Here is a 25,780-nt window from a genome sequence, read left to right on the forward strand (position 1 = left end):
TCTGCTGGGCCCAGAGGCCGGGACTGGAGGCCTGCATGCTGGCCCTGGCCACCTGAGCCTAAAGACAGGCTTAAAAGTACCCCTAATCCTGCATCGAACCTCACCCGCCAAAGTCCCTGTCCTCCGGCTCCGCGCGGCCCCTCCTTTGTTGTCATCCTGCTCTCCGCTCCTGCGTCCCTTGCTCCAAGGAGACAGGCCCCCAACAGCCAAAGCACTTCGGTTGTCCGGCACTACCCCCTCATCCCCCCAATCAGGGGCGCGGCTCTGACTGGCCGATTTCTTCATCGCGCCTTCCGAGGTCAAGTTCGGAGCCAGTGAGACTCCCCTGTGGCTTCTCTGACTCTCCTACTGGAATGTAAACTCAAAGCAGAGGGTCTGGGGTTCATCTCTGCGCCCCCAGACGTGTGCCCGGCACAGAGTAGGTGCTCCGTCCAAATGAGTGAGCCGGGCTCACAGATGGGAAGAAGTCGGAGTGGAGGCCGAGGCTGGGGTGGCAGGTGCAGTGGGGGTTGGGGATGAGTTGGGTGTTGGGTGAGGTTAGATGCAGGATTAGGGGTACTTTTAAGGGTGGGCTTTAGGCCTAGGTGGCCTTCGGGGGGCCCAGGCACAGCGTCCCAGGTGCCGAGGCAACGTTGGGGTTGGGATCAGCATTATGGTCAGGAGCTGGGCTCAGGGTCTCTGCTCCTCTCCCAGCCCCAGCCGGGAGGGCCCCGGAGACAAGCGGCTGGGAGAAGCAGGCCGGGCGTCCAGCTTCCAAAGTCTGCAGGCCTCTGTCCAACTGGGCTTGCCAGAAAAAAAAAATCAATGATGAGAGAGAATCATTGATCGGCTGCCTCCTGCACGCCCCCTACTGGGGGTTGAGCCCACAACCCTGGCACGTGCTCTGCCCAGGAATCAAACCTTGACCTCCTGGTTCATCAGTGGATGCTCTTTGGGTGATCAGGAGGGGAAGGAGCCGTGGGCCTGTGGTGAGAGGAAGGAGGCCCAGGCTGGGACCAATGGCCTGTTAGGCGCTGTGACCACTGTGAGACCTCCCTCTCACTTTTTCAAATTTAATTTTTATTGATATCATTCACATGCCATAAATTCAACTTTTAAAGTGTACAAGTCAGTGGGTTTTAGTATATTCTCAAAGTTATGACAACTATCACCACAATCTAATTCCAGATATATCCCCCCTCACCTCCCTTCCAATCTCTCTGAAAATCAGTGGGAAAATATTCTCGGGTAAGGAGCCAGGGTGGGACCTTGCGTGTGTAGGAAGGTGATCTTCTGCCCCCGTGTGGTGCATGGAAGAACTGCAGCTCCCGGTGCCAAGTTTGGGAAGGGATTAGGGGTGACTCAGCTCCCCCAACCCATTCCCAAGTCCCCACTTCTCACTGAGCAGAGCCCTTGTGATCTCAAATCTTCTAAACAATCCTGAACCCTTCCCTCTCCGCCTCCCACCATCCCTGAGACTCCTCGGGCTCCATTTGCTGAATAATGATAGTAATGCCGCCCACTGATGAAGGTCTCTTTGCTTCCCAGGTGAAGCACTTTACTTACGGAGTCTCATTAATTAATTTATCGCAGACGGAGGCTGCAATATTGTTATTCAAGGACAGTAACCACAGTGGTTAAGAGCCCTCGTTCTGGCCGAAACCGGTTTGGCTCAGTGGTAGAGCGTCGGTCTGCGGACTGAAAAGTCCCGGGTTCGATTCCGATCAAGGGCATGTACCTTGGTTGCAGGCACATCCCCGGTTGGGGGTGTGCAAGAGGCAGCTGGTCGATGTTTCTCTCTCATCGATGTTTCTAGCCCTCTATCTCTCTCCCTTCCTCTCTGTAAAAAATCAATAAAAATATATTTAAAAAAAAAAAAAAAAAAAAAGAGCCCCCGTTCTGGAGTTTGGAGGCACTTGGGTTTAAGTCCCAGCCCTGCAACTGACCAGCTGTGTGACATCTGCTTGTTCTCCTTTGGGCCTTCGCTCCCCCATCTGTGAACGGGGTTCACAATGATGGTGCAGCCTCATGGGGTCCAGAAAGGATAAAGCCCACAGAGCCTGGCACGGAGGAAGCCTCTATGAGTCTATGGAGCTGACAGTATCCACCAGGGATAGGCTGGTAAATGTTTAACACAAAGCCCTGCCCTAACCGGTTTGGCTCAGTGGCTAGACGTAGGGGTGTCGAACTCAATCAGAGAAGGGGCCAAAATCTAAAATCCAGCCGAAATCGCGGGCCGAATGGTTTACTGAACAGTCATAAACTGACAATGTCATAAACTGACAGCGGAGTGCAGTGATGACAGCGCGGTGCGGGCCACATTGCAAGGCCTGGCGGGCTGGATTTGGCCCGCGGGCCTTGTGTTTGACACATGTGGGCTAGAGCATCAGCCTGCAGGTCCCAGGTTCGATTCCGGTCAAGGGCATGTACCTTGGTTGTGGGCACATCCCCAGTGGGGGGTGTGCAGGAGGCAGCTGATCAATGTTTCTCTCTCAACGATGTTTCTAACTCTCCATCCCTCTCCCTTCCTCTCTGTAAAAAATCGATAAAATAGCTGAAACCGGTTTGGCTCAATGGATAGAGCGTCGGCTTGGGGACTGAAAGTTCCCGGGTTCGATTCCGGTCAAGGGCATGTACCTTGGTTGTGGGCATATCCCCAGTAGGGGGTGTGCAAAGAGGCAGCTGATCCATGACGCTCTCTCATCAATGTTTCTAACTCTCTCTCTCCCTTCCTCTCTGTACAAAATCAGTAAAATATATTTGAAAAAAATCGATAAAATATATTTTAAAACAAACAAGCAGCTCTTAGCAGGTGGTGGTAGGGAGTCTCAGTTTGTAGCATTTGCCAATTTCCATGGTGTAAACGTTCCCACCATGGCTGACTTCCAGGTGCCATAACTGACTGTGTATTTGTTGGAGGGGACGAGATGCTCAGCAGTACATTATACAGCACTTTCACTCTGCAGATGCAATCGATGTAAGTGACCTCAGGATCACAGATCATCGTACTAGTAAAACAATTAGGGTGCGACGAGTATTTATTACCTTTGTTTTACATACACTTTAATTGTACGTTTGCACAATTTCGTTTTTAATAATGACTATTTAACAACCAGTTCCAAAATTCCTGCGACGTGAGCAGTCAGCTCGCTTGAGCCAGCTCCCTCTTAGCGCGGTTATCATCACACCCATTCTTTAGAAAGGAAAACTGAGGTGCAAGAAGAAGGTTAGATAGGGGCGGGGCGGGGACTCCCTCCCAAGGGCTGGGTGAATCTGGAGCCGGAACTGTTCGCGGCCCTCCTCCTTCCATCCCATTCTGGTCCAGAGGTCATGGTTGGTCCCTAGCCCTCTGAGGGTTCAGTTCATTTTTCAGGAGAGCGCCTGCGCCTAGGCCCTGCCAGGAAGGCAACACGCGGTCACTTTGCAGACGGGAAACCCAGGCCCGAACAGGCAGATGCCTGCCCTGAAGGACAGAGAGCGTCCCAGACCCTGGAGGCGCGCAGAGGAAAGGAGACTGCCCCCCCCCCCCCAAACCTGGTGGCCTGGGGTTTCTGGGAGGCGGGGGGTCACTCCGGGCAGGGGCCCCGCCCAGAACATCGTCTCCCCGGACCCTGGAGCCTCAAGTCCCCCGAGAGCTTCCTGGGGCCCCGGACCCGGCGGGAGGGAGAAGGCAGGCTGCGCCATCCGCCTGGCTCCTGCCTCGGGGGCTCCTGCCTCTTCCCGGCACCTCCATCCCTGCACGAGGCTTCGCGTCCCCGCGCATCATCTCTTTGTCCCCTCCTGTCTCTCCCGGTCTCCGCGGGCGGGTCTCAGCCTTTGTCTCTGTGTTTCTTTGTGCGTGTGCCTCTCCTTCCCTATGTCTCCCTCTCCCTTTCTCTTGTCTCTTTCTGTGTCTCCCTCTGCGCGTCCTCCTCCTCTGCGTCCCTGGCGCGCCGCCCCGGCTGCGCTCCCTTCCCTTCCGGGGAGCCGCTCCGCTCCCGTGAGAACACGCTCCGCACCGACGCGCTCAGACCTGCCTCCGCCCCCGAAGCCCGCGGCCGCCGCGACCTGCGCCTTTAAGGGCGGCGCCGGGGGCGGGGCCTCGGCGACCACGCCCCGCCCCTCCCCCTGACGTCCCTTCCTCCGGCCCCGCCGCCGCCGCCGCCGCCGCCGCCGCCGCCCCGCCGGCTCCGCGCCCCCTCCCCGGCCCCCGACCGCCGCCGCCCGCCGCCCCGATGGCGCCCCGGGCCCCCTCCGCGCGGGGCCACTAGGACCCTCGGCGCCCGCGGCCCCCGCCTGCCCCCTCTCCGCCGCGGGGACCCGGGCGCTCGCGGCACCCAGCTTCGGAGCTCGTGCCCTCAGGCCGGCGGGGGGGGAGGGGAGGAGGGGTCCCCGGCACCCCTGCCCCCCCCACCCGGCCGCCCAGTCCCCCGGGACCCGGAGAAAATGTCTTCGCGGACGGCGCTGGCCCCGGGCAACGATCGGAACTCGGACACGGTGAGTGAGGGCCGGCCCCCGGGGGAGCGCGGCGGGGCTGGCCGCCGGCCCCTCGCCCGCGGAGCCCCTCGCCCCGCGAGCCTCACCCTCTCCCCTCTCCCTGCCCGCGCGCCGCCTGCGACCCCCGCCGCACTTCCCGGACTTTGGACCCCCCCTCCTCCTCAGCCCTGCCCGACCCCCGGGGCGCCCCTCTCCCGGGACCCCCGTCCCCCTGCAGATCCCTCCCGCCGGGTCTCTGCCCTCCGGGAGCCCCCTCCCCTGCTGCAGGAGCCCCCCACCCCCCTTCCCGGCGCGTCCCGAGCCCCTTCTTCCCCTCCGGGCTGCCCTCCTCCGACCCCCGAGCCTCCTCCCGGATTTGCAGGCTCCTGACCCCGGGCCCAGCCCTGCCGGGTCCTGTCGCAGGAAGGCCGGGCCGGTCCTGCCTCTGGCTCTGGCCTTTCCGGCCGGATCTGCGTCCCGGACTCCCCAGGAGCCCCCCTCCTCTCTTTCCCTGCCCTCCGCCTTTCCTGGCTCCTGCGGGCACCCCCTCACAGGAAGCCGGTTTCCACCTTTCCTGGGCCCAGGGCCCTTCCCAGCTCGTTCAAGGTCTCTCCACTCCCAGGCCTGGGCCCATCCTCCAGGCAGCCCTGCCCCTGGCTTCCCAGCACCCCGGGCCCCCCCAGAGCGCCCGGACCCTCTGGTCTCTTCCTCCCCCAGGAAGCCTTGGCCTCCAACTTCCAGGCCCCAGCCCAGCCCGGATCTCTAGGCCCCGGACCAGTCCGGCTCCAGGCCTCACCCTCCCTCTGCCAGCTCCTCCGCTTCAGGCAGGCCCCCAGCCCCTGGGGCCCCCTTATCCAGGCCCTTCCTGCAGGACACCATCTCTTCCCTGGACCTCCAGGCCGCTAACCTTCTCCTGCCTCAGGGCCTCTTCCCCGTGGGGGTCTGGCCTCGCAGGAAAACCCTCTCCCAGCTCTGGAGGTCTCTTCCCAGGCCCTCCTTCCAGAAGTCTCCTGGCCTCCAAGCCTCTGGCCTGGCCCTGGCTCTCAGTTCTCTTGTCTGTCTTCAGGAAGCCTTTCTCCTCAAGTTTCTAGGCCCACTGGCCACCCCCAGGCTCAGCCTTGCCCCCTCTTGCCCAGGACTTGCAGATCCCAGACCTTGCTCCTACAAAACCCTTCTTGGACTTATCGGAGTTTCCTCAAGACGCCGGCCCCTGGCCCAGGGGTCCTTGGCCCTTCATGGCCTCTCACTGCCCCTGCCCCATAGCCTGCACCCTTCCTATCACCCCAGGCCCCCTGTCCCTATAGCACACCCCAGAGCAATCCTGGAGGTACCCTCCTCCCCATTTCCCTGGCTTCTGATTGCCTTCTAAAGACCCTCCCTCCAACCAGTGCCAGACTCCGCCATCTGGGGTTTCTGTCCCTTTCCCCCAGGCCGTCTGACAGGTCCCTGCTCCCCCAGTCTCCTCATTCCTGGTCCCCACCAGACAGGTTTTCTCTGCTGCTGCACCCCGCGGGACCCTCCCTCACCGAGATGGCCGCCCCCCACTGCCACCCATCATCCCATAGGCCAGACTCTGATTTGGAATCTCCCATGAGATACCCCTCTACCCCTCAGCCCACCCCCAGTCAGGACAAAAAGTGCCAGGGGGCCCACAGGCCTGGGTTCAAACGCTGGCCCTGCCTGCTGGTGTGCCTGTGTCCTCCACTCCTGCTCCTACCTCTCGCAGGGAGACTCAGTTGGCTGCCCCGGAAGTGGGGGTGATCTCTTGAATCAGAGGATTACTGGGGTGACACGGGTAAAGCCCGGCACTCAGGACGCGCTCCGCACGTGCTCCCACTATTGTGACTGTGGGGATGAGTCAGATGGCCGTGGGTTCCCAGCCCTGTGCGTGAGCTCAGAGATCCACTCCCTGCCCGGAGCCTCCGCTTCTGTGATTTACATATTTCTAAATTCTTATTGATTGATCTGAAAGAGGAGAAGAGAAACATCTATTTGCTGTCCCACTTAGTCTTGCATTTGTTGGTTGCAAATAAACGCACCCTGACCGGGGATTGAACCTACAACCTACAACCTTGGCATATCAGGAAAACGCTCTAACCAACTGGATACCTGGCAAGGGCTGAGCCTTAGTTACTTTTTTTTTTTTTTTTAAATATATTTTTTATTGATTTCAGAGAGGAAGGGAAAGGAAAAGAGATAGAAACATCAACGATGAGAGAGAATCATTGATCGGCTGCCTCCTGCATGCCCCCGACTGGGAATCGAGCCCACAACCTGGGCATGTGCCCTTGATTGGTATTGAACTCGGGACCTTTTAGTCCCCAGGCCCCCACTCTATCCATTGACCCAAACCAGCCAGGGCAAGTCTAGTTTCTTTATGTCTCTATGGGGTTGATGATAGCACCTTCCTTTAGAGATGTTTTAAGGAGCCAAGGAGATTATGTAAGTAAAACGGACAGGGTCAAGGTTATAGCTGCTGTTATTAATTATGACTATTACTTTGATTATTTAGATAAGCATGGGTTCAAATCTAGTTTCTATCCCTCCCTAACTGTGTGAGCTCAGGCAAGTGACCTCACCTCTCTGAACCTCAGTTTATTCATCTGTGAAATGGGCCTCATCTGAGTGCTTCCTCCTTTTATTGTTCAGATCTATGCGCAGGGGGGATTTGGGGAATTCCAATCCCCTTCTCTCCTCTCTTCCCTTCCTGTCAGTCCTGGCCGGGGTCACGTCTCTCCCTCTGGAATCTAAGGTTGCAGTGCTCTATCCTGCCACGGGTTTACCATGTTGATAGCCATGTGGGGTCATGCTACCCCACCCCAAGTTCCAGGCCCTCCACCCCCCAGCCTCTCTGGAGGTTCCCTAGCAACAGGCCCCAGTGTTGGGGCGCCAGCCGGCGGGAGGGAGCTGGGCCAGCTGGTGGTGCCAGCCAATTTTAGCTCCCGCCCCCGGCCCCTGGGGGCTCCGTCACCCACTGCCCCAGCTGCCCCTTGCAGGGGTCCCTCAGCCGCACTGCCTGCAGTGGGGTGCCAGCCCACACCCCATTGGCTCCCCTGGTGCCACCTGATGGGGATTCTTCTCCAAGCTGTTATCTCGGCGGGGATCAGGGCCTTATCGGCGGCGATCTCCACTTTCCTTCCTGCCTCCCCCCAGAGGAGGCCCGGGGCTGGGAGCAGCCCAGCGGGATGTGGGAAAGAGCTCAGCACCCAGGAGTCCGCAGGCCCGGGTTTGGTTCCCAGGTGCTCTGCTCCCCCGGCCCTGTGACCTTGGGCAAGACGCTGACCCTGTCTCGGCCTTGGGGTCCCTTTGGGCAGAATGCTGATCCTAAACGGACCCACCTTGGAGCCAGGGCTTTAGCAGGGTGGTCCGTTCTGCCCCATGTGGGGGAACATTAGATGTCTGCTTCTTGTGTGACCTTGACAAGGCACCGTCTCTCCCCAAGCCTCAGTTTCTCCTGTGGAGTAAGAGGATGCAGACGCGACCCTCCTGGGCTCTGGGAATTAATGTAGATGAAGTGTGTACTGGCCCGGGCCTTGGCCCCAGGAACGCCGCTTAATAAAAACAGCGGGGCTGTGTGAGACGCAAGGTTCTAGTGATGGGGAAGAACATCAACTCTGGGGGAACTGTCTGGGCTCAGATCCAGGCTCTGGGCCTCAGTTTCCCCATGGGTAAAATGGGGTGATGATGCATTAGTGGCCAGCATTCATTACGAACTGGTCATCATCACTGCTAGGTGGCCTGGCACATGTCCTCCACAGAGCAGCCCCGGGCCCTCATCTGGTCACCCACCGTCCTCCTCTTCCTCAGCTCTCTGAGCAGGGCACAGGGTCCGAGCAGAGTCGGCGTGGCCGGGGCCTGTGGCCGCCTCTGTCGCCTGTGCCCTGGGCCCCAGCCCTGAAAGGGAGGCACTGTCCCTGGGCTCACAATCAGGACAGGGCCGCCTGGGCACGCGGGTGACCCGCAGGGGGAGAGGCAGGGCGGCAGGAACAGAGTGTCGAGACAGATAGGAGGGAAGTGGGGGAGGCAGTGGGTCAGGGCTCGAAGGGAGCCACCATGCTGGGGGGGAGGGGGGAGGGAGGGAACAAGAATGTTTTTAAGGAAGGTAACAGTGGGGCTAGAACGACGTCAGGGCAGAACAGAAGACACTTGGTGACTGTGTTTGGAGTTGAATCTGAGATCCGAAGAAATGGTCAGGGGAGCTAAACTGGGAACCAAATATTGACACTTGGGTTTGGGATAGAATTTGGGGCTGGCATGGGGACGGTGATAGGAAAACAATGCTTTAGGCAGGCAGTGAGGGTGGGGTGGAGTGCTGAGACCAGGCTGAGGTCAGCGTTGATTAGGGTGAGGGCTGCGGCATTGGGATAAGATGTTACAGAGCTGGTGGGGTCCCAGTAGCAGGGGAAGTCTGGGCAGACGGACCACAGGGAGGGCCGAGAAGAGGCCTGGCGCCTGGGAACCTGGAGCGGCTGTGCTGGCGGGTGCCCAGCGGCTTTGTTCTGGGAGGATCCTTTTGTAGAGAGGGAGGCCCCCGCGGCTCGCCCTCCCTGGCCTGGCCTGGGCGCGCAGAGCGGCCGTGGCCGGAGGTGACCACGCCGGCGCCCGTTCCGCTGAAGGTGGATGGGGCGGGTGCGCCCAGCGCTCACACTGCGTCTCCCCCCCCAGCATGGCACTCTGGGCAGTAGCCGCTCCTCACGCTCCTCTCCCCCCCAGCATGGCACTCTGGGCAGTAGCCGCTCCTCGGACAAGGGGCCGTCCTGGTCCAGCCGGTCCCTGGGTGCCCGCTGCCGGAACTCCATCGCCTCCTGCCCCGAGGAGCAGCCCCACGTGGGCAACTACCGCCTGCTGAGGACCATCGGGAAGGGCAACTTCGCCAAAGTCAAGCTGGCCCGGCACATCCTCACGGGCCGGGAGGTGAGTGAGGGGACGGGGACGGGGGGCGGAGCGGCTGGGCCCCAGGCCGCAGCCCCTGTGCTTTGTGGGTGCTGGGGCGCAGGGGCTGGGCCCTCGTTTTCCTTTACGTCTCTGCCTCTCCTCAGGTCAGATCACAACATCTCAGACTTTTCCAGAACAGCCCCGGTCAGGAGAAGAGAGCCCATCTCAGGCATCCCCGAGACTGTCAGGGCCGCCTCCCTGTTTTAATGACCCCCCCACTTTTACAAATGGGGAAACCGAGGCCCGGAGCTGTTCAGTTACTTGGCCGAGGTTATGCGCCTAGTAGGTTTGGAGGCTGGGGTCTGAACGTATGTAGCCTGGCGGAGTCTACCTCTGAAACATTTAGAACTACACACTGTGTGCACGTTTATAGCTTTAAAAGAACGTTGGGCTTGGATTCCAGCAGATCTCCCAGGGATCCGGAGGACACGGGGTTCCTTGGCGTCCTCAAGTACACACTCTCCCTTCCTCCCCGGAGTGTGGCAACATTCTTGCAGAAAGGGCCCGGGCAGAACCTGGACCGGAGGCCTCCAGCTCATCTCAGCGGGAGAAAAGGCGGGGGTGGGTTCACGACTCCCCTGCGCCGCCTCCCATTTTAAGCAAACGATGGGCGTGATTTCTCGCGCCTCGGACCCTCCTGCCCTTTCCCTGTCTGTGCTGCACGCACGGGAGACACCAGGCCCCAGTGGCTTTATGGGCAAATTGTAGCCAGCGTGCCCGCCTTGCGCCGGTCCTGCCGCTGCCCAGCGAATGCTCACTGTGCGTTCCTCCGCTATCGCAAAGGCAGCTGCGCAGCCCGTGTCGCCGGCCTCGCTGCGAGCAGAGGCACGGGAGTCAGGAAGCCGTGTGGTGACAGAGCTTGGCTCGGCCCAGGAATGCACAGTTCTTTGCAGATGCACAATTTATTCATGGATTTCGCCACATCCGCGGATTCAAGGCGAGAAGCCATATGATCGTCCCCGTATTGGCGTGCAAGATGTTTGACAAACTGAAAGCCCGTTCGAGTCTCTGAGGGAAGCCAGGGGCCCTCTCCCCCACACAGAACACGCCGATCCCTCCTGTGGAACTGAACACGGTTCCGGGGTTTCCCAGAGGACCGGCCTCAGGGAACGGCCTCCTGGGGGAAGACTTGTAACCCAGGGGGTCCGGGGTGGCCCCGAAACCCTTTGTGAAACTAGGCGTAAAGCTGGGTAAGACTGAGAGCGCCCTCACTGTGGCAGGACCTGGCGCTCCCTCAGAATAAAACCTCAGCTACACGATAAATACAGGAGAGCTCAGTGACAGTCTGATCCTCCTACATGATGACCACCTCAAAGTTCTTTTTTTTTAAAAAAATTATATTTTATTGGTTTTTAAAGAGAGGAAGGGAGAGGGATAGAGAGCTAGAAACATCGGTGAGAGAGAATTATCGATCAGCTGCCTCCTGCACCACCCCTACTGGGGATGTGCCCGCAACCAAGGTACATGCCCTTGACCGGAATCGAACCCAGGACCTTTCAGTCCACAGGCTGATGCTCTATCCACTGAGCCAAACAGGTCTCAGCTCAAAGTTCTTGTAAAGTTATAAACGTGCATATAGTATGTAGTTCTAAATGTTTCAGAGGTAGACTCCATCAGGCTACGTACATTCAGACCCCAGCCTCCAAACTTACTAGGTGCATAACCGTGGCCAAGTAACTGAACAGCTCTGCCTCAGTTTCCCCATTTGTAAAGCGGGGGTCATCCCAGCACTCACAGGGGTTCTGTGAGGACTAGAAGAGTTCCCTTTTCTAATGCACACGTGGCTGGCTGGTAAAGTTAGCTTCAGTTACTGGTTACTGGTCCCCAGTTTGCGCATTTAAAACGAAGATGGGCCCAAACCAGTTTGGCTCAGTGGATAGAGCGTCGGCCTGCGGACTGAAAGGTCCCAGGTTCGATTCCGGTCAAGAACATGTAGTACCTTAGTTGCGGGCACATCTCCAGTAGGGGGCGTGCAAGAGGCAGCTGATCGATGACTCCCATCGATGTTTCTAACTCTCTCTCCCTTCCTCTCTGTAAAAAATCAATAAAATATATTTCTAAAAAATAAATAAATAAAATAAAACGAAGATGGGATGGATGGGTGTTCTGAGTCTCTGTCACACTCACACAGGCCGTGGAGCAGCCCCATCCGGCCTCCCTGCAGATCAGGAGTGTTTCCTTATGAAAGTCAGGGCAGCATTGGGCACGGCGGGAACAGCACGTGCAAAGGTCCTGGGGCCCAGATCCCTATCCCCTGGGAATGGCCCAGGGGGAGGTTTCTCAGTGAGGGGGTTAAAGGAGCAACATCCCAGGTGACCTGAGTTGGGGTACCTTGACCTTCGCCCCTTCTTTCACCTCCAGGTTGCCATCAAAATCATCGACAAAACCCAGCTGAACCCCAGCAGCCTGCAGAAGGTGAGGCCCGGGACGGGGAGCAGTGTGGGGGTGAGGCTGGGAAGAGGGTGCTCAGGACCACTCACCTCCTCCTTCTCCCTTTCTTCCAGCTGTTCCGAGAAGTTCGCATCATGAAGGGCCTAAACCACCCCAACATCGGTGAGGGGGGGGGCGGGGGGCTCAGGGAGAGGAGAGGCAGGGCGTGGCGGGATTGGCAGTTACGTTAGACAGACCTGTTTTCTCCCAGCGGTTCTCTGCTCGCTGGCTCCGTGGCCTTGGCCAAGTCACTGAACCTCTCCGAGCATCAGTGTCCTCCCTGCAGCGGGGTGACAGGGCCCTCGTCAAGGTCCTTGTGAGGATTGGATAAGATTGTGCACAATCTTAGTTCAGAGCTAAGCTGTGGGAGCCGGTCTGATTATTGTCATCAGTAGCAGCCATTGTCATTGTCATTGTCATCAGGCAAAGGGGAGAGAGAGGGCTCGTTACCGAGAAGGGGCTTTGGCCTGGCCTGGATGTGGCCGCACCACTTATTCACCCTTAGCTTTCTCACTCAGTAAATATCCATTGGGCGGCCGCTGTGTGCCAGATGCTGGGGAAACGGGTGGAGAGAACAGGCACAGATCCCTGGCCACGTGGAACTGCGCTGACATGCTTATGGGAGAATATATAAAAGGTGTAACGTGAGACTGAGGAGCGGGAAAAATCTTGCCATCAATAGGGAGCCATTGAGTGTTCTTGAGTGAGGGGTGTCGTGGCTCAGCACATCCACAGTTACAAGTGTGGGTGGATGGCGGGGTCCCTTCCTGCATAACCCCCCACCCCTCCCCGGCTATTGCAGTGAAGCTCTTCGAGGTGATCGAGACCGAGAAGACACTGTACCTGGTGATGGAGTATGCAAGTGCTGGTGAGGCCCCGCCCCGCCCCGCCCTGCTCGCTGCGCCCCTCCACACCCCCCCCTCACCCCCTGGCCTCTGCCCTGCAGGAGAAGTATTCGACTACCTCGTGTCACACGGCCGCATGAAGGAGAAGGAAGCTCGAGCCAAGTTCCGCCAGGTTGGTGTTAGGCCGTGGGCGGGCTGGGTGGGGTCCCTGGGGATGAGTGATTGCTGGGTGTGGGCCTGGGTTGTTCAGTGACAGGGGGTGGGGGGGATAGCTGAAGTCTGAGTGGGGGTGAGGCAGAGAGTTGGGTGTCCATGGGTGTGCAGACGCCCAGGTGTGAAGATGCCCAGGTGTAGGTGTGCAGGTGCCCAGTTCAGCGGGGGGAGAGGCAGGCAGGAGGGTGCCAGGTGTGCAGGTATCAGGTATGTGGGTGCGAGGGTGTGCCCAGGCGTGTGGACCTGGAGGTGCCAGGTGCCGAGGTGTGCGTGGAGGCGTGTGGATTTGAAGATGTGTGAGAACGAGGTATGTGGGTGCCTGGCAGCCTGGGTGTATGGGTGAGGGGCCTCAGGTGTGGGTATGTAGGATGGCGAACAGGAGTGTATGGTGTAGGGACGTCCAGGTGCATAAGAAGGTGTTGCTGTCCGGGAGTGTGGCAATGGGGTGTATATAAGAGGGTGTGCAGGTGCGAGGGTGCCCAAGCCTGTGGGTAAGAGGGACACAGGTGTGAGGGTGCCCGGTAGCTAGGTGCTTAGCGGGTGAGGTTTGATGGGTAGAGGGACCTGAGTGAGGGTGTCAGCCTGTGATTGTCCGGCAGTCCTGACACAGCTCCCGGGACATGGGGGCTTCAGCCCTGGTGTGTGGGTCCAGGTCCAGCTGCAGGCACGTGTCCAGATGTGCAAGTAGGCGGGGCTCGTCCCCATGTGCTGGCTCCATGTCCCTGCCCGGAGGGCGTCCTGCCATCTGCCGGTGAGGGGCGGGGTGTCCGAGTGGAGGTGTGAGCCTGCAGGTCCCCGGCGCTTCCCGCTGGGACTGAGTCGGGGTGTGAGGCCGCAGCATCCGGGCCTGGGCCTAGGGGGGCCTGGGGTCCGGAGCCTCGGTTGTGAGTGGGCTCACAGGATCTCTGAGGGGAGCTGGGGGGCTTGGGGGCCTCAAGTATCTGACCTTCCCCCCTCTTCCCCCAGATTGTATCGGCTGTGCACTACTGTCACCAGAAAAACATTGTACACAGGGACCTGAAGGTGAGCCCCCCCTCCCCCAGCTCCCAGCTCAGCCCTCCTCCGGTCCCCGGGCTTGGCCTGTACTCTCTACCACAGCCCCCCCTTTCTCCTCAGGCTCCTCCCTCAGCACCCAGGGCCCCTGGCCTTTGTCCCAAGCCTTTTGTGGCAAAAGCAAGGCCAGCAGATGGGGGAGCGAGTGGAGGGTGGGGCCAGGAGGAACAAACAAAGAGGAAGAAACAAAGTGTCCTAGACGCCACGGTTATGTGCGTGCGTGCGTCCTGGACAAGGACACTGGCGAGAGGGAGTCCGCCGCTCGCAGAGCTTGGCGCTCAGACTTCAGAACATTCGGGAATCTGAGAATTGAGATTTCAAAGCCCTACCGTCACCCTGCCTCCAGGTCTCATCTCCCAGGCATCTTTGGATTAGAGAAGGACCTTGTATGAGAACCCTCAGGGCTTAGTGCCCGGCGGGGGAGGGACTCAGGAGCTGAGGAGGGGCGGCCCCTCGTAGCTCTGGGTCCCGGGGCCCCGTTCCACACCTCTCACCCCAGAGGACCTCACGGGTCAGGACTTCTGTCTTAGACCAGAGAGATAAACGACTAGAGCCGCTTGCCTGATTTCTTGAGCACCTGTTATGTGCCAGGCCCTGTGCTGTAAGGGAGTGCTTCGCAAGGCTCTTCAGTAAGGGTCCAGCTTCGTTTCCCTGTCCGTGTGGACAGGTATTTTTGTACAGCACGATATAAATGAAAACATGTACAAAATACAAGCCCAATTTTTTAAACTATTAGATTCAAAAAACATAAAATCCCACTGTCAAATGGCTGGAGAGGTTTCTAAAAGCCCCTTTCCTCTGCTGCCCCGAAGTCCCCCCCTCCCCTCAGAGGAAGCACCTTTAGGTGCCTGTGAAGATGAACCTGGAGGAGGCGCGCCCCCTGGTGGAGGGGACTGGAAGTGGCTACCAAAGGGGATTTCAGGACCTGATGAGTGCACCAGAGGGACGCCCAGCCCAGCCCAGCACAGGGCTGGACTGCGGAGCGTCAAACGCCACCAGGGGCAATGCCACCTCAGAGCTGGGCTGAGGTTGGGGAGTCTCGGAGATGTGGGTTTGTGACGTGTTGGGTCAGAGGTGGGGAAGGGGCCACCAAACTTCAGCAGGAGGTAGGGAGGCCTGGCCAGGGCAGGGCGTGGTTGGGACGGGCCACACGGGCAGCCTTTTGAAGGTGGTGTTGTGCGCTGAGGTTAGTCACAAAGCTGGAGAGGCAGGTGCTGGGGCTCCTTCCACGCTTGGCTGCAGGAGGCCAGGCCTCTTTCTGGTGCCAGCTCCGCTGCTGTGGCTGTGGACACGAGGTGGTCTCCCTGAGCCTCAGTTTCCTCGACTGTGAAATGGCGATTACAAGAGACAGACCAAACCTCGTAACTGTATGAAAAGTGTGTCAGTGCTGACTATGTCCCTCACACTGCGGTAGGTGCTGTGTGCTCAACCCCACAGCCGCCTGGGAGGCAGGTGCTGTGGTTACCCTCAGCTTACACAGGGAAACTGAGGCACAGGGGAGTCTGGCTACCCACCCAAAGGGACACAGAACGGGAATAGTGGAGATGGCATCTGTGCCCTCACCCGGTGCCATGCGGCCTGTAAAGTAAATGACAGTCCACAGCACTGGGTGTGCCGTGGGCGTAAGAGTATCAGGTAAAGTAGTTGTTTTCATTTTATGGGTCTTGAATAGTCAGTCCTCACCTTTTTTTCTGCTGGGTAAACTGAGGCTCGGAGAAGGACAGGCGCTGGCCTGAGGACCCCCAGCTCCGCAGACCACGGGGGCAATGATAGCTGACTTTACATAGCGCTTAGCGGGCACAAAATATGGCTCTGGGCCTTTTGTACAGGTTAACCCACTTCTCTGATCCCCATTCTGTGGACTAGGAAACCAGGGCCCAGAGAGGCCGCAGGGAGGCGGGGCCGGGCCGCAGTCAGCCTGGGCGGGCCGGCTTCGGCTCCAGCGCCCGCGCTCCCGTGCACCGCACGCACCCACCCCGGGCCCTCTCCCGCCCTCCCAGGCCGAGAACCTCCTGCTGGACGCCGAGGCCAACATCAAGATCGCCGACTTCGGCTTCAGCAACGAGTTCACGCTGGGCTCGAAGCTGGACACGTTCTGCGGGAGCCCCCCGTACGCCGCCCCGGAGCTGTTCCAGGGCAAGAAGTACGACGGGCCCGAGGTGGACATCTGGAGCCTGGGTGTCATCCTGTACACCCTCGTCAGCGGCTCCCTGCCCTTCGACGGGCACAACCTCAAGGTGCGGGCCGGCTGGCGGGCCTTCCCCTCCTGGGCGGGGCGGTCTGGGCCTCGTCCGGCACGGCTCCGTGCACAGGGACAGCCGGCCTGGGGGCATGTGGCAGTCCGGGGTCAGGCAGGACCCACGTGGCCATCCCTGAGGGACCACGCTGTGTCTGGGGTCAAGGCAGGGCCTTTGCGGCTGGCGGGCTGGGGTGCAGATCCTGGCTCACTCGGTCCATTTCCGTGGCCCACTGTCCCCGGGCCAGGCTGTGCTGGGTGCTGCAGATGCCGTGTGGACAGGAGGCAGGAGCCGCTGCCTTCGCGAGTGCCGCCCCCGGGCCGGCCTTGCGCACACGCTGAGTGGGACGAGCCAGTCCCAGCAGTCCGCACGTCGCGTGATTCTGATTCTGCTCTTACGAAATGTCCGTCAGAACAGAACGCAGAGGGGTGTTTGCCTGCTTCGAGGGGAGGATGGGGAAGTTGGAGAGCAGGGTTCCGGTTTCTTTCGGGGCGATTAGATGGTCTGAAATAGATTGTGGTGATGGTTGCTCAACTCGGAGTGCAGTAAAAACCACTGAATTGTGCACTTAAAGCACACAAAAAGCCTGCCCGCGGACCGACATTCCATCAGCGCAGCCGGGCCGAAAACCACAGAGAGACGCGCCATAGGTGACTTCAGATGCCGGCGGTGCTGGGGGGGCCGGGGGGGAGTGTGGGGTGAGCTTAGCGCGGTGGTTCTCTTTCCTCTTTGAGCCGTTCGTTCTGAAACGCTGCCCGTCCACAGAGAGGTGCCGGGCGGGGCAGGTTTCAGGAGATGCGCCCTCGCTGGCTTCTGGCCCATTTGGCGCATCTGTATGTGACGTCATTGTCACCCTCCTTGCTGATGGGGTTTGGGAGTTAGTACAGGCACAGTACCCTTTATTCCTAAAGGCGACACACAGACACACAGCAGGTATCTCCTGAGACCAGGCCTCTTCCCGTCCACCTTCACCCAGCAAATCCGGCCTCAGCCCAGGGCCTGTGCTCAGAGCTCACCGGCCGTCCCGGGAACATCTCGGCAGCCCCGTTCTGCCCAGCATCCCCCGGCTCGCTCCCGCGTGGGCTCACTGGCCCTGTCTCCGGTCTCCTTCCGTCGGGATCCGCTCCTCCGCCTTCTATGTCCCTCCTCACGTGGCGTTGCGGGCCGGTTCCGGCCGGTTATCTCACAGAACCTGCCTCGGTGGGTGCCCGCGTGTCCTCTGGATCGGCCCCGGGTGGGGGCCCACAGCAGTAACGCCCGGCCCTGCTCAGCGTGGCCGGAGGAGCGGCCGGAGCCGGGAAGCCCTGGCTGAGGACAGGCCTCAGCAGGAGGAGACCCTTCCCTGTGGTCTCGGCTGGGCGGCCCCTCTGAGCTTGTCCCCCTCTGATCAGGGAGGACCGCGCCCCGTTCGGGGGGGACCGCGCTCCGTTCGGGGAGGACCGCGCCCCGTTCAGGGAGGACCGCGCTCCGTTCAGGGGGGACCGCGCCCCGTTCGGGGAGGACCGCGCCCCGTTCAGGGGGGACCGCGCCCCGTTCGGGGAGGACCGCGCCCCGTTCAGGGGGGACCGCGCTCCGTTCGGGGAGGACCGCGCCCCGTTCGGGGAGGACCGCGCTCCGTTCAGGGGGGACCGCGCCCCGTTCGGGGAGGACCGCGCCCCGTTCAGGGGGGACCGCGCCCCGTTCGGGGAGGACCGCGCCCCGTTCAGGGGGGACCGCGCTCCGTTCGGGGAGGACCGCGCCCCGTTCGGGGAGGACCGCGCCCCGTTCGGGGAGGACCGCGCCCCGTTCGGGGAGGACCGCGCTCCGTTCGGGGAGGACCGCGCTCCGTTCGGGGAGGACCGCGCCCCGTTCAGGGAGGACCGCGCTCCGTTCAGGGGGGACCGCGCCCCGTTCGGGGAGGACCGCGCCCCGTTCAGGGGGGACCGCGCCCCGTTCGGGGAGGACCGCGCCCCGTTCAGGGGGGACCGCGCTCCGTTCGGGGAGGACCGCGCCCCGTTCGGGGAGGACCGCGCTCCGTTCAGGGGGGACCGCGCCCCGTTCGGGGAGGACCGCGCCCCGTTCAGGGGGGACCGCGCCCCGTTCGGGGAGGACCGCGCCCCGTTCAGGGGGGACCGCGCTCCGTTCGGGGAGGACCGCGCCCCGTTCGGGGAGGACCGCGCCCCGTTCGGGGAGGACCGCGCCCCGTTCGGGGAGGACCGCGCCCCGTTCGGGGAGGACCGCGCCCCGTTCGGGGAGGACCGCGCCCCGTTCGGGGAGGACCGCGCCCCGTTCTGGGGGGACCGCATTCCGTTCGGGGAGGACCGCATTCCGTTCGGGGAGGACCGCATTCCGTTCGGGGAGGACCGCGCTCCCTTCGGGGGGGACCGCGCCCCGTTCGGGGGGGACCGCACCCTGTTCGGGGGGGACCGCGCTCCGTTCGGGGGGGACCGCGCTCCGTTCGGGGGGGACCGCGCTCCGTTCGGGGGGGACCGCGCTCCGTTCTGGGGGGACCGCGCCCCGTTCGGGGAGGACCGCGCCCCGTTCTGGGGGGACCGCATTCCGTTCGGGGAGGACCGCATTCCGTTCGGGGAGGACCGCATTCCGTTCGGGGGGGACCGCGCCCCGTTCGGGGGGGACCGCGCCCCGTTCGGGGGGGACCGCGCCCCGTTCGGGGAGGACCGCGCCCCGTTCAGGGAGGACCGCGCCCCGTTCAGGGGGGACCGCGCCCCGTTCAGGGAGCACCGCGCCCCGTTCGGGGAGGACCGCGCTCCGTTCGGGGGGGACCGCGCTCCGTTCGGGGGGGACCGCGCCCCGTTCGGGGAGGACCGCGCTCCGTTCAGGGAGGACTGTGGTGGCAGTGCCCCGAGCACCCGCTGAGACGAGGCGGAAAGAGCTCGCTGTCACCGAATAAGCTTTCTGCCCCGAGCAGGAAGCCAGGAGTCCTTTCCTTTCCTTCTCTTCCTGGTGCATCCTCACCAGAGGACGTTTTTCCCATTGCCTTTTCAGAGACGGTGGGAGGGAGGGGAGGAGGGCGGGGAGAACCATCGGTGTGTCTCTCACATGGCCCACGCGGGGAGCGAGCCCCATCCCATGGCAGGGAGAGACCTGCAGCCCCGGCGCATGCCGTTGACCAGGAATCTAACCCACAACGCTCCAACCACTGGGCCACCGGCCAGGGCCAAAGTTCTTGTCAAGGGACCAGGCCAGTGGCTCGCCTGCCCCAGGCCATTGCCACCTCCTTGCCGGGCAGAGGAGGCACACAGCTGGGGACAGGTCCCGGCTTTGTCACTTCCTGCTGAATGACCGAGACACATCCCTTTCTGGACCTCGAGGTGGGGACTTAAAGAATACCCATGACAGCCACCCTGGGCGCAGAGCCCGCCCCGGGCCCCGGCAGCTCTGGTGGTGGTGGCCGGGGCCCGAGGGCTGTTCTCGCCATGTGACCGACCGTGTGGGGCAGTGGTCACAGGGCAGGCTCCGGAGCCCGCCCGCCTGCGCTGGAACCGGGCCTGCCACGTTCTGGTCGTTCAGTCCCAGGCAAGTGACTCCACGTCGCGGGCCTCAGGCTGCTCGTCTGGAACAGCCTCGTGGCCCCGTCCACAGCGTTACCGTGAGCACAGGCGTGCCATTGGGAAAGCATTCAGAGGGCTGCGTCCGGCGAGAGCCTGAAAGCGATCCCGGAGATGATGAAATATTCACGACCCTTCGGGCTGGAGCGATCTCAGACCCAGGAGGCTGCCCAGGCGCACCCCCTTCCGGCCGGCCCCCGGCAGATGGCCCGCCCCTCCCCAGGTCTCCCCGCAGTGCTTTATCGGACGGAAGGGGCTCTCCCTGGCCCGCCTGGCCATGGAGCGGGGGACTTGTTGTCTCCTGCGCAGCCTTGGGGCTCCTCATCCCAAGCCCTTAAAAAGAAGGTCAGCGTGGCCCTGGCTGGGTAGCTCAGCTGGTTAGAGCATCATCCCTGTGTGCAGAGTTGTGGGTTCCATCTCCAGTCAAAGTGCATACAAGAATCAACCCACGAATGCATAACTAAGAGGAGCAACAAATAGTTTCTCTTTCCCTTCCTCTCTCTTTAAAATCAGTCAATACGTTGAAACCAATTTTAGCCCTGGCTAGTGTTGCTCACTGGTTAGAGCGCCGGCCCATGCCCCAAAGGGTCTCGGGCGAACTTCCCAGTCAAGGGCACATACCTGGGTGGTGGGTTCCCTCCCTGCCTCCCCCCACCCCCAACTGGGAAATGTGTAGGAGGCAACCAGTTGATGTGTCTCTCACATCTGTTTCTCTCCTTCTCCCCCTCCCCCCTTCCACTCTGAAAAGCAGTGGGGAAAATATCCTCAGGTGAGGATTAACAAAACAAAAAAAATCATTTTCAAAGGTCAGCAGCTGAGAGGCTCATCCTTTGAGACCTCCAGGGCCTCCGAGCTCTTCAGAGGGACGGGAAGGGGCCGGGCTGGAGGGCGGGGGCAGAAGTCCCCTCCCCCTTCCCTGTATAAGCCTAATGTGTACCTAGGGCTGATCTGGGCCTAGCGGGCTAGGCCCTTCCTGCCATAAACTCACTCACCCCGGCCCCCGAAGCGGGTGCTGGGACCCCTTTTACAGAGAGAGACTGAGCCCAGAGGCCACCCACCTGCCGCCTCCCTCTTGGCTTAGAGCACATGTGTCAAACACAAGGCCCGCGGGCCAAATCCAGCCCGCCAGGCCTTGCAATGTGGCCCACACCGCGCTGTCATCACTGCACTCCGCTGTCAGTTTATGACATTGTCAGTTTATGACTGTTCAGTAAACCATTCGGCCCGCGATTTAGGCTGGATTTTAGATTTTGGCCCCTTCTCTGATTGAGTTCGACACCCCTAGCTTAGAGAATTCACTTCCTCCGTCAGGTTTCCTCTGAGTGAGTTATACAGCTTCAGACTAGTAATATTTCTTTGAAAATTGCTGCATGTGGCACAGCACTCCCATCGTACGGATGGGGAACGGGGGTCAGGAGGGAGTGGGGGCTTCACCCGCCTCCTCAGGGCCGGGACTCGGGGCTCCTGTCGCTCTGTCCGGGACGGCCGAGCTGCGCGATGAGTGTGTGTGTGTGATGGGGGAGGCGGGCGGACCCTCCCCCGGTAACCCCGCCCGCCCGTCCTCCCTCAGGAGCTGCGGGAGCGCGTCCTCAGGGGGAAGTACCGGGTCCCTTTCTACATGTCCACGGACTGTGAGAGCATCCTGCGGAGATTCTTGGTGCTGAACCCGGCGAAACGCTGTACTCTGGAGGTGAGCCCGGCCCCGCGCCCTCCGGAGCCTTCTTGTCCTGCACTGTCCTCTCCCCACTGCCCGCTAAGGTCCTCGCCGGAGGGTGGGGGGGCCGGGCAGCCCAGGAAAAGGCGCCCGGACCCATCCTGATGCACCCCCAGCAGCCTCGCCCACTGCCTGCCCCGCCAGTAATTAGCTAATGAGCTTCTCGGATGATTACAGCGTGCTGGGCCCCAGATGATGTGGGGGCGGGAGTGGCATCTGGAGGCTGGGGGATGTTGGGGGGGAGGCGGAAATGGGGTGAAGAGGTGCTCACTCTCAGGAAGCCCTCAATTCTGGGATGCTAGACCTTGGGGGTGGAACCTCTGTTTGTTCCTGGCTTCTCCTGACGTGTCTTCCCCTTCCCTGCCCTGCTCCGATTCCTGCAGCAAATCATGAAAGACAAATGGATCAACATCGGCTATGAGGGCGAGGAGCTGAAGCCATACACGGAGCCGGAGGAGGACTTCGGGGACACCAAGCGGATCGGTGAGGGTCGGCGAGCGCGGGCCCAGCTCCTCAGACCTCAGACTCGGGGCACAGGGCCCGGGAGGAGCCTCCCAGCCACCCCTCGGGGGCATCAGCGGCTTTGCAGGGCAGGGGGAGAGCGAGGTCTGGTGCCGCCCCTGTGCTGCCACTTCCTGGCTGCGAGGCCTGGGCGAGTGGCTTCCCTTCCCGGCGCGTCTGCTTCCTCGTCTGTAAAATGGCCTTTTCCTAGAACCACCTTACGGGGTTGTTATGAATATTAATTGAGTTAATCTACATCCTGCACTTTATATTAGGCATGTTCCGTCTATTTACACATTAGGGTTTTACACGTTATTACATACATCAGGACGTAGTATTACGTACATCAGCACGTAGTACTGTGACTATTGAAACACAAAAGGATGGCCCTAGCTGGTTTGGCTCAGCGGCTAGAGCACCAGCCTGCAGACTGAAGGTCCTGGGTTCGATTCCAGTCAAGGGCACATGCCCAGGTTGCGGGCTTAATCCCTGGTGGGTGACCTGCAGGAGGCAACCGATCCATGATTCTCTCTCGTCATTGACGTTTCTATCTCTCTCCCTTTCTCTCTGAAATCAATAAAAGAATATTAAACACACACACACACAGGATGTCACAGATCACTCCGGAGAGCTGGGCACAGCCATCGGTAACTGCGCGTTCGGGGAAAGTCCCTACCTCGCTCGTGCCTCCCCCTCCGCTCCTTCGCTCCCCATGCTCCAGCCCAGAACCTTCGAACCTTGCCCCCTAAAGCATTAGCCCTGGAAGAGCCCCTTAGGGACCCTCCAGTGTCCCTCCATTCTGCAGCCGAGGAAACTGAGGCCCCCGCCAGAAGGTCCTTAACCAGGGCTTCCCTGGTTGTAAGTAACAGAAACCCAAGTCGTTCTGGCTTAAACCAGATGATGATGATGATGATAAGCGGTTGAAGCATACGAAATCGCTGTGTGCTTAAACGTGGTCAGTGCCGGCAGTTTAGTGTGGTTTAACCTGGTAGTGATGTGAGACATGACCCAGCAGGCCGGGTGTGGCAGCCCTCAGCCCCTGGCCCCAGGTGCTCAGAGGCGGTGCGAGTCTGCTGAGCAGCGGCTTTATGTCCAGGCAGCCCTCCCCCTGGAGGCAGCTGCCAGCAGCAGAGCCTAGTGGTCTGGGCACCTCGTCGGGAGAGCCACTTCCTACATTTCCTCTGAGAGCGCCAATGGTGCCCACTGGCTGCCCCTGAACCGGGCAGTTTGGGCCCGGGGGGCAGACCTGGATCAGCGTCCTGCCCTCGGGCTTGGGGCAGGCGGGCCTCAGCTGAGTGGTCCGAGTGGGAAAGGGTGTCCTGCCAAGGAAAAGTCAGGGTCCTCCTGGCGGAAGGGGGAGTGGGCACTGGGCAGCCAGAGGGTGGGCATCGCTGATGTGGAGAGGAAGGGCCGCGGGCCTGAGCCTCCTCTCTGTCCCCCTCTCTCAGAGGTCATGGTGGGCATGGGCTACACCCGGGAGGAAATCAAAGAGGCCTTGACCAGCCAGAAGTACAACGAAGTGACCGCCACCTACCTCCTGCTGGGCAGGAAGACTGAGGTCAGGAGGCGCGGGGCGTTTGGGATTCGGGGTGCCCGGGCTGGCGGGATGTCTGGGGCAGAGAGAACATGGGCTGAGGTTCGTTGTCTGTCCTGCAGGAGGGTGGGGACCGGGGCGCTCCAGCACTGGCCCTGGCGAGGGTGCGGGCGCCCAGCGACACCACCAACGGGACAAGCGCCAGCAAAGGCACCAGCCACAGCAAAGGGCAGCGGAGCTCCTCCTCCACCTATCACCGCCAGCGCCGGCACAGCGACTTCTGTGAGTAAGGCCCCCAGCCAGGCCCTCTGGGGGCAACAGAAACCCGCTCCACTGCCTCCGAGAGAGGGCTTCCTTACCGAGGTGCAGGCACGTCGCACGGTGGAGGCAGGAACGCACAGCCAGGCTCAGGGAAGCATCAGAAGCTGGAAAAGCAGCCAGACCCCCAGCAGACACTCTCTCGCTTCCTCTCTGTTCATTTGGTTTTTCCTTCTCCCTTACCTGTCTCAACCTATCCTTTTCCCAGTCTCTCTCAAGCTGTACCTGGAGAGGAGGGTCGGGAGCACAGCCTGAGCAGGAAGTGTGTGGTTCTAGAAGGTCAAGCCGTTCCCCCACTCTGGGTCTCCTTCCCCCACCCCTTTTATTTTAAAGGTTTTTTTGTTTTGTTTTTTCTATAGATTTTTATTTTTATTCTATTTTTTAATATATTTTATTGATTTTTTACAGAGAGGAAGAGAGAGGGATAGAGAGTTAGAAACATCGATGAGAGAGAATCATCGATCAGCTGCCTCTTGCACATCCCCTAATGGGGATGTGCCCGCAATCAAGGTACATGCCCTTGACTGGAATTGAACCTGGGACCTTTCAGTCTGCAGGCTGATGCTCTATCCACTGAGCCAAACCGGTTTTGGCTTTTATAGATTTTTAGGGAGAAAGGGAGAAGGGTAGAGAGGAAGAAACATTGATTAGCTGTCTCCTGCACACACCCTACCAGGGATTGAGCCCACAACATACCATGTGCCCCACCGGGAATCGAATTGGTAACCTTTTGGTGCATGGGTTGATGCCTAACCAACCGAGCCACACCAGCCAGGGCTCCCTCACCCCTTCATTATTATTATTTTTTAATATATTTTTTTATTGATTTCAGAGAGGAAGGGAGAGGGAGATAGAAACATCAATGATGAGAGAGAGAATCATAAGTCAGTTGCCTCCTGCACGCCCCCACTGGGGATCAAGCCCACAACCCAGGCGTTTGCCCTTGACTGGAATCGAGCTGGGGACCCTTCAGTCAGCAGGCCGATGCTCTATCCACTGAACAACACCAGCTAGGGGTTCCCCACCCCTTTAAATAGCAAGACTGGCCCAGAAAGTGCTAGAGGGGCTGTGACTCCAACTTCCTGTGGTAGAACATTGTGGCCCTAACACCCTGTGGAGACCTGGGCTCCCAGGCTCTCAGGGCAGAAGGTCGTTCTGGTGCCCATGTCTGTCAGTGCCCCTCTGCCGTCATAGAGATTACGGTCCTTGGACGGTGACCATTAAGGTTCCTGAGGATTTAGCAGTTCTGACTCTGACGTTCTAGAACGTGTTTAATCCCCGGGTTCCAGAACCATAAATTCCTCAGATGTTCTAAGGGGCCAGATTTGTTTTTGAAATTACAACCATCACAGGCTTTAAATCTTGGTGGTATGCAAAGTGCAAACAGTAAGATAGTCTTCGTGCAGCATTCTGTGAGCCCCACCCCCACCCATTCTCCTTGGAGCAGCCACTGTTACTGGTTTTATATGCATTCTTTTGGAGAGGTTTTATTTATAAATATACGAGGGGCCCAGTGCACAAATTTGTGCACCTTGAAAAGAACTCTGGGCAGTGAGGCCCCCGGTCCCCAGTCCCTGGATACCACCGCTGCCATTCCTACCCGCTGATGGCACTGTCCCACTCGCACCCACCGATGGCATGGAGCAATTGGGGCCAGCGCAGTCAGTGGGTGCGAGCAGTGGCTGCTGCCCTGATCACCCCTCAGGAGCAGGGGGCGGTGGAGAAGCACTCAGGGGCGATCGGGGTCAGCATCCGCCACTTGCACCCGCTGACGGCACCAAGAGATTGGGGCTGGCACCAGGCGTTGGCAGTGGGTGTGAGCAGGGCCATTACTAGCATCGGGTGCGAGAGGCAGCTGCTGGCCCCATCACCCCTCAGGAGCAGGGGTAGGTGGAGAAGCAAGTGGCGCCTGCTGATGGCATTGAGTGATTGAGGCAGGCAGCAGGTGCAAGCAGGGTCAGCACCAGCAGCAGGTGTGAGTGGCCCTGGCAGGCAGGAGCAAATAATTTTCTGTAACC

General features: G+C 60.3%; 1 protein-coding gene across 2 annotated transcripts in view; it reads left to right on the forward strand.

Annotated features, from left to right (window-relative positions):
• Positions 1–4,117: 4,117 nt before the first annotated feature.
• Positions 4,118–25,780, forward strand: part of MARK4 (microtubule affinity regulating kinase 4) — a 32,303-nt gene continuing 10,640 nt past the window's right edge. For both annotated transcript variants that reach the window (XM_084860727.1, XM_084860726.1), the window contains exons 1-12: positions 4,118–4,455; positions 9,148–9,348; positions 11,731–11,784; positions 11,874–11,922; positions 12,602–12,667; positions 12,746–12,816; positions 13,824–13,880; positions 15,911–16,147; positions 21,266–21,385; positions 21,793–21,892; positions 23,359–23,468; positions 23,567–23,726. In XM_084860727.1, coding sequence (XP_084716853.1) covers positions 4,405–4,455; positions 9,148–9,348; positions 11,731–11,784; positions 11,874–11,922; positions 12,602–12,667; positions 12,746–12,816; positions 13,824–13,880; positions 15,911–16,147; positions 21,266–21,385; positions 21,793–21,892; positions 23,359–23,468; positions 23,567–23,726 — 1,276 coding nt within the window. In that variant the 5' untranslated portion in view covers positions 4,118–4,404. The remainder of the gene's footprint in view (positions 4,456–9,147; positions 9,349–11,730; positions 11,785–11,873; positions 11,923–12,601; positions 12,668–12,745; positions 12,817–13,823; positions 13,881–15,910; positions 16,148–21,265; positions 21,386–21,792; positions 21,893–23,358; positions 23,469–23,566; positions 23,727–25,780) is intronic.

This window comes from Pipistrellus hanaki, assembly GCF_964339955.1.
Source record: "Pipistrellus hanaki genome assembly, chromosome: 15".
Classification (NCBI taxonomy): domain Eukaryota; kingdom Metazoa; phylum Chordata; class Mammalia; order Chiroptera; family Vespertilionidae; genus Pipistrellus; species Pipistrellus hanaki.